The 16,433-nt window shown below is 40.4% G+C and overlaps 2 protein-coding genes across 8 annotated transcripts; both read right to left on the bottom strand.

The window, feature by feature from the left end:
* Positions 1 to 236: 236 nt before the first annotated feature.
* On the bottom strand, positions 237 to 3,915 carry LOC136542378 (calcium-dependent protein kinase 2-like). Its single transcript, XM_066534778.1, is given in 10 exon segments — positions 237 to 555; positions 640 to 739; positions 996 to 1,123; positions 1,212 to 1,379; positions 1,453 to 1,526; positions 1,529 to 1,567; positions 1,655 to 1,807; positions 1,914 to 2,057; positions 3,125 to 3,733; positions 3,736 to 3,915. Coding segments are annotated over 10 exon segments (1,536 nt in total). The 5' UTR covers positions 3,782 to 3,915; the 3' UTR covers positions 237 to 480.
* A 6,906-nt stretch (positions 3,916 to 10,821) lies between these two features.
* LOC136542376 (uncharacterized) lies at positions 10,822 to 16,041 on the bottom strand. Of its 7 annotated transcripts, none has more exons than XR_010780665.1 (5): positions 15,845 to 16,041; positions 12,972 to 14,509; positions 12,504 to 12,722; positions 11,343 to 11,578; positions 10,822 to 11,199 (listed from the first exon to the last, which is right to left on the bottom strand). XR_010780665.1 is itself a non-coding variant. In XM_066534777.1 (4 exons), the coding sequence occupies exons 2-4, from the start codon at positions 14,507 to 14,509 to the stop codon at positions 11,440 to 11,442; spliced, it is 1,893 nt and encodes a 630-aa protein (XP_066390874.1). In that variant the 5' UTR covers positions 15,845 to 16,041; the 3' UTR covers positions 10,822 to 11,439. The 7 variants fall into 7 exon arrangements, 3 of the variants coding, with proteins under 3 accessions (XP_066390874.1, XP_066390872.1, XP_066390873.1); XR_010780664.1 differs by having other exon boundaries at positions 10,822 to 11,209; XR_010780663.1 differs by having other exon boundaries at positions 11,281 to 11,578.
* Between the last annotated feature and the right edge of the window lie 392 nt (positions 16,042 to 16,433).

Raw genomic sequence — 16,433 nt, forward strand, 5'->3', positions numbered from 1 at the left:
TCATTGTAGCTATAAATAATATATTCTGTGGTAATATAGCCCAATTTCTTTTTTAAATATATAATCAAATATGATACACGTTGTATTCTTGAATGGAGTGAGAAAATAGTATTGTAGGACCACTAAAGAAATTTTAGTGGCAGAATTAGTAAGGAATCTTTGATTTGCGTAATTGAAAATAGACCTTTTTTCTTTTACTAATTACCCAACCGAAAACTAGATCTTAACAGTATAAATTGAGAGGCAAAAAGCACTTTTTTATTAGATGTACTTGCATAACAAACTTACAAAAGGAAGGAGCGTTCAAGATACTACAATGCAACAAACACGAGCAAAAAAGGAAAAGATATACACAATCATCTCTCAACAATGCAAAAGCAACGCCCATTGTAAGCTTTATCCGGCTACCAAGTTCCGAACATGAAGAAAAAAAGTGAAGAAAAGTAACTAATGGTAGGCCATTTCTACTAAGGGAACAGGCTACTTGAGCCTCATTGGCTGCTGCATCCCTCCTCTCATCATTGCACAAAACTCATCATAGTTAATCCTACCATCCTGTGGCAGGCAAATGACCAAAATCAAGAAGATGAAAGGAATAAACAAAACACAGCTGAAAAGACAATGGCACAAATAGCTTACATTGTCTGTGTCAACTTCTGATATGATCTCCTTTATTGTACTCGTGTCGCCCATCTCATGCTCGATCAAAGCAGATTCCAGTTCATCTCTTGTGATGAAGCTGCATAAAATCAATGTAATCTCCATGTTAAACAAAACAGTTTCTGCTTTTGAGAAAACAAAAACAGTTTATGCATGAGACATACTTTGGAAGAAAGTTAGTGCCAATAAATGTGAACCTAGATACTTTTACAAGCAAAAAGGAGGTCATTCCCAGGGGAGTTTTTTTACATAATCGATAGTGTAGACATGTTTCGATGGGATAAAAAGTATGGCGTGTTATGTTAGCGTTTGAGATATCAATTTGAAGTACTCACCCGCTGTTATCTTTATCGAAGTACTGGAATGCCTTAAACAAATGTTCGTCTCTTTCAAGCTTGTGTCTATGCATTGTGGCAGTGATGAACTCAACATAGTCAATGGATCCATTCCCATCAACATCAGCCTGGTGAATAGGTCAAAAGGTAAGCATGCCAGCCAAGAACATGATTCTAATAATGGTATTGTAATATAGATTATAAATTAGAACATACAGCCTCCATCAACTGCTTTACTTCAGCTTCTGACAGTTTTGATCCAAGTTTGGCTAATCCTGCTTTGAGTTCTTCATATGTGATTGTGCCACTATTGTCTGTGTCCATGTTCATGAACATTTGCTTTAGCCCCTTGATCTCTTCCTCGTTAAGGTTTGAAGCAATAACCTGCACATACATTTGCTAAAATCATTAGACAAAGAAAAACTAGCCAAGTAAGCATTAACATGAAGACAATAACCTTTAGGGCCATCTTTTTCAGCTTATTCATTGCTCTGAACTGCTTCATTCTAGAAAGAACAGCACTGTCAATAGCTTATCAGATGCGTCCCCACCTTCTCTGAGCCATGGATGTTCTGATCGAGTATTTAATACACATTATTTAAAAAAAAAAAAAACTTCTAAAGTTTGGAATAATGTGTATTAAATACTGAGAAGCTTACGAAGAACTTGAGCTGAAGTCAGTCTTTTCTTTGGATCTCGTGTCAACATCTTTCTAACCAAGTCTTTAGCACTCTCAGAAATTGATGGCCAAGGTTGACTTTCAAAGTCAATCTCATCATGCAGAATAGCATCAAATATCCCCTTTTCAGTTTCTACACAGCAAAAACAAACGATAAACAATAATAAAAAAGGATGATGTTGCTGCTCAATAGTATTCATTAATTCAAAAGTTGAAGTGGTTCTTAGAGGCCAATATACCAGCCCAAAATGGAGGCACGCCACTGAGAAGAATGTACAGAATAACGCCTGCACTCCAAACATCTATCTCTTTTCCATAGCTGCGCCTAAGGACTTCAGGAGCAACATAATAAGCACTTCCAACAATGTCCCTGTACATCTTTCCTGTTATGCAGTACAGAGATAATGAGACCCCAAATCTAAAAAATTAGGATCTAATCTAATGGTATTAATCACCAAAAAGTTACTACAGTTTCTGACAGCAAGTTCTCTTTGATTGGGAATCATAGAGAGAAAAAAAACCAAATACTGGGGATGGCTGATGAAAATGTACGAGGAAAAAAACAGAAGAATGGTTTGCCTCCACACGATAAGCAATTGTCATATATTCTGCAATTGCTATTACCATCCACAACAATATTAATATATATCTCAGATATAAGAATCGACACTAAGAGGGCAATAGAATCATATAGCATTTCATATCATATCTTAATGTGATTGCGACCGGGCTTCAAACCAGTCAAACATAAAAAAGCCATTGAGCTATCAATACTTGTGGTTTCCCACTACTAACTGACATAGAAACAGCTGCTAATAATTAGCTCCTTTGGATCCAAACAGGTCCAGCTAGTAGTCTAGTCAATTGTTAGCTGAATACCCAACTATTAACTATCTCACTAGTTTGGCCAAACCAGCTAATAGTTAGCTAGCTAATATTAGCTATGAGATATTAGCTAGCTAACTATTAGCAGCTAATGGATCCAAACAGGTCCTAACTGACATAGAAACAGCTGTGCAGTTTTCAGTGCTTTCCCCTCAAAGTAAACATGGCAAAGATCACCAGTTTTTGGCTGGTTCTCTATGAAGATAGGCAGGGACAAAAGATTTCCAAGTTACTAAAAGTATTATGGCATGTTATACAGTATACACTTTGCAGGGACAAAAAAAATTGTCTGAACATGTCCAAAATGCCGTGAATTATCCACAGGTTCGAGGTTCCCCAATTGCTTGGATTAAGAAGCACCATACGTTCCCATGATCCAAAATGAGATTATATATGAAATACTAGCCTTAGCAGGATCGTTCCGAAATATGATAAAAGATAAATTGAAAATTTATAACCAACCATGAACCTCAACAGATGAAGTTAAGAGATATATGTCTAACTGCTACTATATTCAGCTAACAATGCAATTCCAAGTGTCCACAGAGCATAATATTCACATTACCTTCTTCAATGAAGACAGAAAGCCCAAAATCAGTGGCCTTGAGCATTGCATTCTCCTCCTTGGTCGCAAGCAAGAAGTTCTCAGGTTTCAGATCACGATGCATCACACCCATGAAGTGGCAAATGTTGACAACATTCACAACTGCTCTGCAGATTGTAGCGGCTGCACGTTCTGTGTAGTGCCCCTTGGCAATGATGCGATCGAAGAGCTCCCCACCTGCGCAGAGCTCCATCACCACATGGACATTGCTCTTGTCCTCATATGCTCCCCGGAACTCAACAATGTTTGGCTGCCCAGACAGGTGCTGCATGATCTGGATCTCCCTTCGAATGTCCTCCCTGTCTGCCTTGCTCGTGAGCTTGCGCTTGGAGATGGACTTGCAGGCGTACTGCCTACCAGAGGCAATCTCTGTGCAGAGGTATGTCACCCCGAACTGGCCCCGGCCAAGCTCCTTCCCGAGGGAGTAGACAGAGCGCACGTCCTCGTACTGCTTGCCAAGAATCGTGTCTGCCGTGGGCTTTGGTGGCGCAGCCACAGGTGGGACTACCGGAGCGTTCATCGCCGGCGGCGTGTACCTCACCTCAGCCGCCTGCTGAGGAGGGTTGTAACTCGGAGGTGCTTGCGCTGGCTTTGCCTGGTTGGAATAGCCATAACCATTGGTGCCTCCCCGTCCAGAGTCCGGGGCCGTAGCTCTGCTGCAACACTGCCCCATTTCTCTAGTCAAATTATTCCTTCCAGCTCTAAGCCTGCAACCCAACTGATGGGTCGATGAGACAAATCAAGAACAAGAACTGAACCTGCAGGGAAATCCCAAGGAGTAGAACACTTGTGTTAAGACAAAGCAAGGAACGTTTATATTGGAATTCACAAGCTCATGATTCAAGACACGGTATCCAAAACTAGATCTGCAAGCAAAACCCAAACAACAGGACGAAAGAAACAACTCTAATCCCCAAACAGAGTCACATCATAACATGCCTCTGGATCCAGGAAGGAAGAGACGCTGTATAGTGAAAGAAGAAAAAGTTTCCAACCTCAGAACCCGCAAAGCAACCGCCTCTCTACCGATCTAGAGCTGAAGAACTCGAGTTTCCTTTTCAGCAGGAAGGGCTGCGGAGTCTCAGGAATCGGGTGCGAAACAAATCTTGGAGAGAGGACAGAGCAAGAACAGCTCGGCGAGGCGACCGCGGGGAGTGGATTGGAGGTGGTGGCCACCGCAATTGGCGCCCCGCCTCGATCGTGACAGCGACTAATCCACACGGGGTCCGGAGCTAAATCTCGCGGGCCGAATTTTCTGAAAGGAAAAAGGTTGACAGGGGGGAAGAAACGGCGACGGCGCGTTTTTGAGAAAAAGCCTCAAGAGTTGCTTTGCTGTCAGCTCGTTTTAGTTGCATTGCTTTACCGGAAGATAAGGCAAATGGAATGGCAGTTTTGCGAAAGAAACCTCTTTTCTGTATTAATTAGGGATCTGTCTGATTAACAATTACAAATTTTAAACAGTTTAAACAGGCGATTGCCTTAAAAGGTTCTGATGTGCAGCACTTGTTTTCAAGGGAAAATCTATTCATTTTGTTTTCCCTTCAAATTACTTCATTGAGCAAAACATACATGGAGCACGCGGGCATGCACATAAACTCACCTATATGAGCACATCCAAAATAACGAGCTGACAGATGTCAGGACCGAGGAAATGACCACATACACTTCATTGTCGATGAGCATGTCATCTATTACTAAAAGATTGGTGCTATTAAATCCTAAGATAAATCTAAAAAGCATGGATACTTACGTCAAATTCAGAACTTAAAGAGATTGTACTCTATAGGGATTAGGGAACCTAATGAATTGACCTTCAATAATTTCTCATTTTGTTGATCGCTTCCTTCCGGGGAACCAATGATGGCTAGATTACTACTTGGGACATTTCACAGTAGGGGTGGAGCTATACTCACTGCACTGGGTGCTGCACGCCTGCACCCACGCAAAAAAAAAAAACAATAATCACAGCTAAATTTTCATCATATTACACCCCATGTCATAAACCTACACCCATAAGATAAGGCCCCATTTTCCTCGAGTCGGAAAAAATAAGATAAGGCCCCATTTTGGATGCTCTATGGATCATAAGAATTCAGATAGTAGATACCTATTCGTCTCAAAATATATAGATGGCATTTTAGTCCTAAAATACTTGACATTCACATTTTGTAATGCACTTTTCTCTTTTGCCAATATACTTTTCTCTTTTTCCAACACACTTTTCTCTTTTTCCAATACATCTTTATCTCTAATCCTTGAGGGAGACTTTGGACTTTTGACTTCAACATTGGTTGCCATGAGAGATTCTAAAGCGTCATCTAATATAGGATGGAGGAAGTAGTGATTTTGAGAATCTAGATTTTGGATAGAATGTTTGGATTCCTAAATTGTACTCTAGATATTGGATGCATTGTATATGCTAAATTACTAAAATACGTTTCAAATAGTTCAATGGATAAGGTTGAAATGAGGATAAAATTGTCTTTTCCCACCCTAGAATTCCCAAGATGCTGATCGAGAACGAATATTGGATTGTAGGCTTGGATTTCTCAAACACATACTCGAATCCCCTAGAAGCCTTTTCGTTTGGATCAAATTCTGGTTTTTTGGTCGCACTGTAAAATCTATGCGGATCTAAACAACCACTAAGAAGTACACGTACACCTCTTTGGATTTTCTGTAGCTGGTTTCACCGTCGTCGGCCCCTGTTTCACCGTCATTGTCAACATTTTCACTTTCAGGCGTTAACCTTTGAGTTTGAAGTTGAATGAAACCTCGAGTAAGAAATGGAATTAAATATACAATAAGCAGATGGTCTTTTATGCTGGCTGTACGTAGTATAACATTCTCCCCGCGTTTTTTTTCTACGCGCTTTCAGAATCTAACTGTCGTAGTACCTTGCGTAAACTATACTCTGACAGCTGTTGGATTAAGGATAAGTAATTAATTACGTTGGCATCTTGTTTACGATTAGTTATACGTGACTGTAAGCTTTGATAATTTAAATTAACGACTGTGTTAGTTGACTAGGTGCGATCGAGGATGTCTTAGTGCTGTCCCTAGTATAGTCCTATTAATTTCTATACAAGTAGAATGGATAGTTTCCGCGGAACAATTTTTTATCCAATCACATATATTCTCTCTCCATTTTCTACCAATCACATCTCTTCATATATTGGTTCCCGTGTAGATATGGTTTTTAACTAGCTTAGACACGGTTTTGATGTTTTTTTTTTGCTCTTTCTCTTTATTAACTATCTTGCCATATCAGCAAAACCCTTAGGTGACGGTATAATTAATGTCCATAGAAACTATAGTGATTTCTGTATTAGAAGTGCCTTTAGCGGAGCCCGAGCACTTCTTATTATACAAAAATATTTAGCTAAAAAATTACAGAGTTTTACTTTGATATAAAGAAAATTTCCTTTTAAACATAGGCGACGAGATTCGTGATGCAGAGATTCGTGATGGCCAATGTTATTGCTTGTTGGCACGAGGCAGACGTGCAAAGCAGCAGGAAATCCCTCTCTCTTTTTTTAATGACGAAGACCATGCATGTTTCTCTTTTCTTTTTCCTTTTTGAAAATATGGATATCATCGTCATAAGCGCACGCGGTATGAAAATATATAGTCAACCAGTAAGAGCTAAGAGTGATCTGTGTCATCAGCTACACCTTCGGTAAACCGGCTAGCATGCGCTCCAAATATAACATGTGTCATCAGCAACACCTTCAGTTTTTTTTAGATATTTATGAAAAAATTTATGTATTAAATTTACATATTGATAAATACTTATATGTATTAAAATATTTATCTACACTTTATTGAATTTTTATCATAAAAAGAAGTTCTAAAATAATCATAACTTAAACTTTGGTACCATATAAAAATATAATCTATCTCATCGAGATCTACTAATTTACTTGGGGTTATTTCTCTACCTGAGTTCGTTCGAACAATTTAAATTTTTTGAATTTCAAAATATGAGAACTTCAAATAGAATTTTAGGACCGTAAATGATTTCAAATGAAACAGTCATCGACTATAAAGTTGTAGATCTACAAGTTTAGTTTTGGTTATTTTCCATCCGAGTTTGTTTGAATAAATTAAAAAACCACCAAAATATGATAACTTCAAAAAGAATTTTGGGACCGTAATGATTTTAAATGAAAAAGGCATCACCAATAAAGTTTTATATCTCATCGATATATACAAGTTTGGTTTTGTTCACTCCATCCAAGTTTGTTCAAACGATTCAAAAAATTTGAATTTCAAAATATGAGAATTTCAAATATAATTTTGGGTCCATAAATGATTTTAAATGAAGTAGACGTCATTTACAAAGTTGTATACCACATCGAGATTTACAAGTTTGGTTTTGGTCATGTCTTCATCCGAGCTTGTTCGAATAATTTAAAAAATAAATTTCAAAATATGATAACTTCAAACGGATTTGGGATCGTAAATGATTTCAAATGAAGAAGACCTCAACTACAAAGTTGTATATCTCATTAAGATCTACTACTTTTGTTTTGGTCATTACTTCATCCAATTCATTCGAATAATTCAAAAAAAATTCAAAATATAAGAACTTCAAACATATAGATTATATTTTAAATAAATTCATATTCATATTTAGAACAAAAAATCCAATATATAAAAATCCAAAAAATGTAGATAAATATAAGTAAATTTAAATATTTATTTTTTTCATAAATATCTCAAAAACTAAAGTACTTGATTAAGTCCATTTTTTGCCATTCAACTCTTGCCTTTGTCTAACTTTAGCACTTCGGCTACCAGAACCGTAGGTGTTTTTGAGTGGTTTTGAGATGGCTTTGGGGTCAAAATCAAACACTTTTGATAGTTGAGGTGCTAAAGTTTGGTGGCTTTTATAGTTGGGTGTCAAAATTAGACAAAGGCAAGAGTTAAGGGGCCAAAAATAGACTTAATCTATTTTCTTTTGAGAGTTGTGAACGTGTAATGCATCTTAATTATGTGATATCATAATGTGTGCTATTATAATATGTGTTTGGCCTCAAATTGTATCTCCTCCATACACTAAAAACGGTCCCAACTTCTCTTTCATACCACAAAAATGGCTCCTCTTCGGACTTTTGGTAGGGCTCCTCTATCGAAGCTGTCATCAGAGCCACACCAAATATGGTCATATTGTCTCTAGACATCCATGACAACTCTTCATCAAAGTTATCATCTTGTGACCTCTCAAAGAGTTCACCACCTTCAAATTCCACATTTCCACCATTGTTAGCTATAATGCCAGACTTCAAACTAACCCACCGTGAAAGAGGGTCTACTATGCTAGCACAAACAAAAATTATTACTGCCGCTAACCAGGAAGATCATATTATTATTATCGTTGGAGGCACATTACAATAGAGGAAGAACACCTCTACAATATCCACAAATTCATACAATACAAAGAATGTCGTGCACCGATATGCTAGTACTGCACAACTGGCTAGGGTTCCATGGGCCACTTCCAAGTTATGAAGGAGCACCAAGTAAATGACAAATTACATTTCTTTAAATATCTTGGTAGTTTCTCTTTATTTCATGAATATTTTACATTTCATCATTTGTACCTTTTATATTTACTCGTTAGTAGCGTAAACTATTTAATATATGTATTTTTTTTGGACTATACATGTTTTCCTTTTCTAGAAAAACAGAATATCCAACCAAGTCCTCACTCCGTCATAGCTTTTCTACGTACTACATCGGTCTACAAAGGATATCATTCTCACTTTTCGAGGAGTCAAATGATTTAAAATTTGACCAAAGTTATATATAAAAAACACTAATGTTTATAGTACAAAATAAGTACCATTTAATTAATTATGAAATATATTTTTGTAGCAAACCTAGTTGGAGACATAAATGCTAACATCATTGATTATAAACTTGATCAAAGTTAAGCTAATTTGATTGGCACAAATCTCATTGTTGTATCCTTTTGTGAACAGAGGGAGTGTCGTCGTAGTACATAGATGCTTAATTCCAATATAACGTTGCCACGATAATAACGCTTGCAACTTTAACCCTCATCGATGTAGCCATGATAATCACATTTTACAACCTTCTCTCTTTTAGCCCAGAGGGTGCGCGGTCACTAAAACTAGAAGTTGTTCAAATGGCCACGTCCGAGCGTGGCACCAGACCATGGCTGTTCCTAGTAGTGGGAGTAGAGACAAAAGTGCCCTGTAAAACAAAGTAGTTAGGGACTTTAGGTGGAGGGGGGGTGTTGGGCAGTGGCGATGACGCGACAAAAGACCGCGATTTGGACGCTGGTGTGGTGACGCGCACATGCCGGATGTTGTTGTTTCTCGGCGGCCACGACGAGGATTTGACGGGGACGGAGGGGATAATATCTCCTATGAACTCCAACCGGCGGAGGAGCTTGATGATTATCGAAGTGCCACTAGGCCCGCCCATCAATGCGCATGGAGCGGTGGCATAAATGATCATTGGATCTGTTTCCATATCTGTATATACTGAGATACTAATTTCTTTGATATATGACTGATGACGCCGTTCTCAAACGTACATATTTCTCAATGCAAAAGATAATAGGGCATGTTGAAGTATTTTTTTTTTAAAAAAATTAGCTTGGTTTAGATTGCAAGTTTTTTCACTCTCTCTCCATCACATCAAATCTTTGGACACATGCATGGAGTATTAAATGTAGATAAAAAAATAACTAATTACACAGTTTGATTGTAAATTACGAGACGAATCTTTTGAGCCTAGTTAGGCCATGATTGGATAATAGTTGTCAAATACAAACGAAAGTGCTACAGTGTCAAATACCGATTCCTAACCTCAATGTATCAGTATCACTCCTGTGCCTGGGAAAGATTAAAATCTACAGCTACAGCTCGATACGTGTGAGCGTAGGATAAGAAGTGAATGGAAGGACCACACTGTTTTATACTACCATTGCAACTGTGCAACGTATCCGGTCGCACAGGCAGTGTGTTCCAAACTTGGGTTATATTTTATTTTATCTCTAGTACGATTGTCCAGTTCTCACCTTCAGATAATGGCTTTGTTTACTGGTCATCAACAAGCGACGTGCGGCGCATCTGCTGCGAGGGTCTGGATTCTCCAACGACTACTTTTTGATCGAGTAATAATTTACAGTAAAACTTATATGAAACAAAAGTCAGATCAAATATAGTTGTATTTCAGGACAGTTCAAAACGTGTGGGGGTATTGGCTAAACAGGACAGTTCAAAACGTGCGTTTGTTTATAGCAGAGAGCCTTCGCATCCAAAGTCGGTCGACAAAAGAGTAGGAGGCACCAAATACTCCACCGCACCGCATTGCCTTTGGAAAAAAAAATTGTCTGCACATGTGACCATAGATTCCAAAAAGATTGCGACCTTCAGGAGCTGAGCTGCCATCGTTGAGAAAAACTGCAGTATCTCAGTCGATCAACCACCATGCCATTGTGACGCCAACAAACCAGACCAAAAAGAGTCGACATCATAACCTGAGCGGCTGTCATCAACATAGTACGCACATTGTCATTGTATAGCCCACCTAAAAAGAAACACACTGGCATGCATCCAAGCTCAATTCCCATGTCACTAATATTGTGCCAATAGACAGACAGCTCTAGATTCAAGAATACAGGATGGGAAAACCATGTTAGCAGAAAAAATACATCACCAACAGATGGGGGCATAGGTGTCGTGTGGCAACCATAATTAAACATCATTTGGAATCCGAAACACAAACTGTATGACATTTTCCAAATCCTCATTCTGAGGATGCAAACATTGAAAAGCTAATATGTAGATTATTGAACTACTAACATAACCCTTAAGTAGAAACAGCATCACAAAGCTTGAGCCTCCCCGAATCGGTTCATGCCATCAGTATTCTGTGGGCGCGAGCCGAAGGTGAAGAAGATAACTGACAGCTCACGAACAGGCACGTATCACATTTCATGTGTAGAGGTTGCAGACACTAAAAGGTACCACTAAGTCCCTCTTATCAGCAGCAAGGCCCTGAAACAAGCTAAGGTGTGAAGTTACATCTTATTCTTGCAATAACTGTCAGCAAGGAAGTGCATTATTTATTACTCTTACTCCTAGTACAGCATCAAAAGCCAGGTTCGGGTCAACTTTGACATGTACCGAGTATGTCATACCGATAGTTACTTTTTCCTGAATGATAAAATCTGTGCAAGGTGAAGCAGTGAGATCCCCCTCCAACAATGGTGTGTGGATCCCCACAAGGCGGAAGATTCACCATGCAGGTGCCTTTGACTTCTCCACAAGAATTATTCTTCCATTCCACTCAGTCTCGTCACAAGCACGGATTGCTGCATCGGCATCCTCATCCTTCTCCAAGGATAAGAATCCAAAGCCACGGGAATCTCCAGTTCTATAAAGAATGGAAACAGTACTGAGTAACTTCATTCTATCGAAGTGATGTATCTGAGTACAACGTCAACATGATCGGTTCAAAAAAGTTACAGCATGCTGGGAACTCATTGGATAAGGTAGGGGGAAACAGTGAAATTCCCTAACACAATGCTGAAAGTATACCAAAGCTCTAGAAAATGCAGTAGTAGCTTTCTTATAGTTAATCTGTATGGAGTATAAGCCAGGCAAACTCCTATGACTGATTGCTTCAGGTTTGTTACTGATTTGACAGGATAAATTTAGCTAATCAAGGTTTTGCAGTGCAATGATAAGCAGTTTGAAAATTTCCCATTTGCCAGGCCAACTCCACTTTTCATTTTAATTGCCTTGAGTTATGTATAACAAGGCTATTCAGTTGCAATTTGCTCTGACGTATTGACTTAAAAGCCCAGTACTTTGTATAATTTCACCAAAAAAGAAGAAGCCGCGGTTTCTTTTAAGTTATACTTTCAGCCAAGAAAAAGGATTGTTCCCATCAAGATTCTGTTATTTAGGAGTCAACATGGCAAACTTAGGTGCAATGAAGTATAGACATCAGCTTGCCTACCAAAATGTACGAGCATCTTATTCTAGACTTATTAGAAGAATGTAGTTTAAATAACTACGCTATTTAATAGATTATTTCTGCAACAGCTTCACAAATCAACCAAAAGCATTCTATTCAAATTTGCAAAAGCATAAAAAATCATAACTGTTTAAAGAAAAACTCATAAACAAAAGATGAGCATGAGTTGCACAAAGGTCTCGTCCAATGATGACACTGCACTATGAAAGCAAGTATACTAAAAGTGCTCAAACCAGAAGAGTATTGCAGAAAAGATCGTTGACAACATTACCAAAGGAAGCTGGGAGATACAAATTTAACATAATATGGAAGTAATTACCGTTTATCGCGAACAACACGTGCACTTGTTACACGTCCAAACTTGCCAAATTTCTTCTCCAAATCTCGCTCAGTGGTGGCATAGCTAAATCCTGCAATAAAGAGATTCTTTCCAGGCTTACCCAATCCAGTCTTCCTGTTGGCAGGTGGTGACCAATGTCTTCTTGGTGAACGATGGCGATGACTGGTTGGGGGTGATCTGCGCCTTGGTGAATGCCTTCTACAATACAAAAATAAATAGAAGAGAATAAAATAGCAGGCAGAAAAAATGATGATGCAGACGCCAAATAAATAGTCCTACAATAGAAGTATACATGATACAAAAACGACCTATTCAAGGATGCATGTCCAGACAGTATCTAATCATAAATCCAGTATGTTCAAAAACATGAAACTGGCACGATCATTTAAAGGAATTCATAATTTCAGCAGCCTTACTGCCTTATAGTTACTAATGGCAAGGAATCACCTTGGAGATCGCCTGTGATGATCCCTTGAGTGGGGAGACCTGGACCGAGATCTATCATGTTCTTTTCTATGTCTAGAGGTATCATGTTTTCTTGAAGGTGACCTTGATTTTGACCTATCCCTCCTCCTTGGGGAGTCCCTCCTCCTCTTTGGTGAATCTCTCCTCCTTGGTGAGTCTCTCCTCCTTGGTGAATCTCTCTTCCTTGGTGACTCCCTCCTCCTAGGTGAGTGCCTCCTCCTAGGTGAGTCTCCCCTTCTTGGTGATTCCCTCCTCTTGTGTGAGGATCTTCGAGGGGATATAGATCTTCTTCGAGGGGGTGTAGATCTTCTTCGGGGAGATGCAGATCTTTGTCGAGGCGACCCATCACCATGTCGAGACTCTCTCCGTCTTTTCCTTTCTACAGGAGAACTATGTCGCGCATGTGGAGACAACTCCCTTGAAGAGGCTCTTTTGCGGCTGGGGTCATGTTTTTCAGAAGATCGGGACTCAGAAGATCGGGACCGATGTCTTACCGGTGGGCTTTCAGAATGAGCTATCTCACCAACATCTTTGGCACGATATTGTGACTCCATATTCTCAGAATGATGGGAATGTGAACTTTCAACTGGAGGAGATATCCTCCCGTCTGGAGATGGGGTATCCCTTTCCAGTCTTGCAAACCTTTCAGGGGATACTCTCCCATCTGGAGATGGTGTGTCCCTTTCCAGTCTTGCAAACCTGTCCGGAGGAGAATCAAATTGATTGTCTGGAGTTGAACTTCCATTTCTAGTACCAGGATTTTTCAGCTCTGTCTGTTCCCAAGAGGGAGGTACAGCTGAAGTGTTAAACTTCTCATTGTCTCGACCATTAATGGGGCAAGGTTTCCTACCATTCATTTGATCATCCTCTGACCCACTGTTTTCATTGTGAGAAGTCTCATGTAACTTTTCCATCTCCTCATTTTCCATCTGAAGCGCAGGAGAGTTTGGAATATCATCAGCAGGAGCACCACTATTGTTAAGCTGGTAACCCTTACTACTATTTTCAGTTAACAAAGAGTCACCATGGTAGGAATCAGAATATGTAGCTTCTGGTTGAAAGTTTGATATATCATTACCACTGCTTTCAAGAAGCTTTGGAGGCAAAACTGCACCAATCAGTTCTGTGTTGTGATGTTCATCACAGCCCAGAGAAGTGATCTGTTCTTCAGAGTTACTATTGTGAACATTTTGTTCAGCTGCATCATTCTGTACATCAGATTCTATATTAAGAGGTTCTTGAGGTTGTTTCATCGAAGATTCTGGACTAGCTGAAGCAGATTTCATAACATTGCAAGTGATTTGATCATTCATGAAGGGCGGAGAATCTGTAGATAAATACGGAATTGCATCAGCTGGATCAACCAAAAGTCCATGATCCAGTGTTGGAGACTCATGTTGTGGAATTCCTCCTCCTTGATAACCCAAGTGGTCCAACAGGCTGCCACCTTGGTCTCCAAATAATGGCCCAGGATCTCCACAAGTCCCCTCCAGATTTCTCTCAGGGGATATGTACTCCATCTGAATGAGCAAATTTGAATAGCATAAGTATATAGCTTGCTCAATATAGCTATACAGGTCCAAATAACCCATTACACCCTAATTTCGAACGGAAAAAAATAGATACAAAGTAACATGACTGAAGCAGCTAAATTATCACCTTCTTGGTATGATGCATGCAGGATTACCTCATAGGAAATAATATGAACAACAGGCCTCTTTGCATTTCAAAGTGCTGATTTGCATTTGCATTAAGACCGTATTGCTCCACAAGTGTGTCAACAAAAGAATACTACAGTGGAAAGTCAGACTTGACTAACTCAGGTGCGGTGTGGCAAAGTGTGTTCCGTGAACCAAAAATAGCAACAATCATGACTCAATCTTAGGACTAAGTTTCATAAATGGCAATACAGGGTAGATATTCCAATTCTAAAGCCATGTTAGTTCTACAATCAGAACAATACAAATCCAACAATGATGCCTAAAATAAAAAAAAGGTTTGTTTGGTTTGTGCCCACTGCCCAGCCAGCCTTGGTGCGATATGTCTAGCCAACAGAATTTAGCAATTATCAGATGCCATCCAAATTTTTTGCTAGCCAAATTTTGGTAACGCATATTAGGCCACAAACCAACTAGCCTTCCACTGATTCTCACAGTGATTATAATAAAATTCTACAGATTATAAAGGGTCAAATACACATGCACGTTAAAAAAACATTCACGAAATTCCACGAGTCAAGTTCTGACTTCAATAGTTGTAAGACTATAGTTCCACTTCCAAGTCATCAAGTTTATTTGAAGAGAAACAACATAAAACGCTATATAAAAACCTTTTTGGACACTCTGGACATACATGGTAACAGGTAGATTTATGGTGATTTTCCAGCTATTATTTGAGAAAGTCAACATCCATCGTAAAATCCCAGAACATTAATACCGTTCCCACGCTTCGACATGACAATGCCTATGGAGTAGCCCCTAGCATCTTCCCAGAAACAGCACCTGAACAAAAAATCAACTGCGCAGAGTACCAGAGATTTCAGTGAGCTATTTTGGAACACCAGCAGCGCCAAATCGGTAAAAATTCGAACCCGGTTCCTTACGCAGATCCTCACTCCCCTCAGTGACACACATGAACCAAGCGCAACAATGAGACCCGATCGCAACAATTTTCCACGGCCGCAACCACACAACAGACCAACCACGGCGTCTGATCCGAGTGCCAAACAATCCAGCGCGAAATCCGCACAACCCAGATCGAACCAGCTACCGCATCTAGGGGGGGCCCATCTGCGGATCCGAAACCCAATTCCCAGCGAGCAAGCGAGGTCGGTCGTGGAGAAGCGGAGCGCTCACCTCGGACAGCCCGGTGCGCGCCACCTCCACCGGCCGCTGCTCCTCCAGCCCCCGCGATCCCTCTCGCGCCTCCCCCGCGCGAGGTTTTCTTCTGCCCCCCTCTCCTCGTCGTTAGGAGAGAGAGAGAGAGACGGGTTGAGATTTTTGGGGAGGCCGTACGAAACGGAGGGCTCGTGGTGTGGTGGCCTGGTGGGGCAGTATGGCTGGCCTGGAGGAAATACGCCGAGTGAGGTGATATGAGCGGGGTGGGCCCCAACCCAGGCTCCTCGGGGCCCACCGGGCAGCGGGTCGTGTAGGAAGCCGGTGACCGGTGGGTGACCAACTGCGCGGTGACTGTTTGTAACCATCGTTCCAACTTGCAAGGGGGGAAGCGTGCTGCACCGGGCACCTACCTGCTCGTGGCGTTGCTCTGGGCCGGGGAAGCAAGACTTCCATGGGCCAGCGTGGCCCAAGGGATCTCGGGCAGGAGGCCTGCGAGGGCCCATCCTCCGTCAGTCCGTCTCGTCGGCGGTGAGTCAAAGTCAAGGGGGCGTGTTTGGTTCTAAAGTTCAGTGACCCCAGAAGTTTAGTTACCCCGATTTAGTTACAG

The sequence above is a fragment of the Miscanthus floridulus genome, chromosome 3, assembly GCF_019320115.1.
Source record: "Miscanthus floridulus cultivar M001 chromosome 3, ASM1932011v1, whole genome shotgun sequence".
Taxonomy (NCBI): Eukaryota; Viridiplantae; Streptophyta; class Magnoliopsida; order Poales; family Poaceae; genus Miscanthus; species Miscanthus floridulus.

What these genes read in the sequence shown, in the direction of transcription:
- LOC136542376 (XM_066534775.1), bottom strand. Translation starts at nt 14,509, where the DNA reads ATGGAGTACATATCCCCTGAGAGAAATCTGGAGGGGACTTGTGGAGAT. An exon ending in CATCACAGGCGATCTCCAAG is followed by an intron (nt 12,723 to 12,971) that starts GTGATTCCTTGC and finishes TTTGTATTGTAG; the next exon opens with AAGGCATTCACCAAGGCGCA. An exon ending in CGTGTTGTTCGCGATAAACG is followed by an intron (nt 11,579 to 12,503) that starts GTAATTACTTCC and finishes CATTCTTTATAG; the next exon opens with AACTGGAGATTCCCGTGGCT.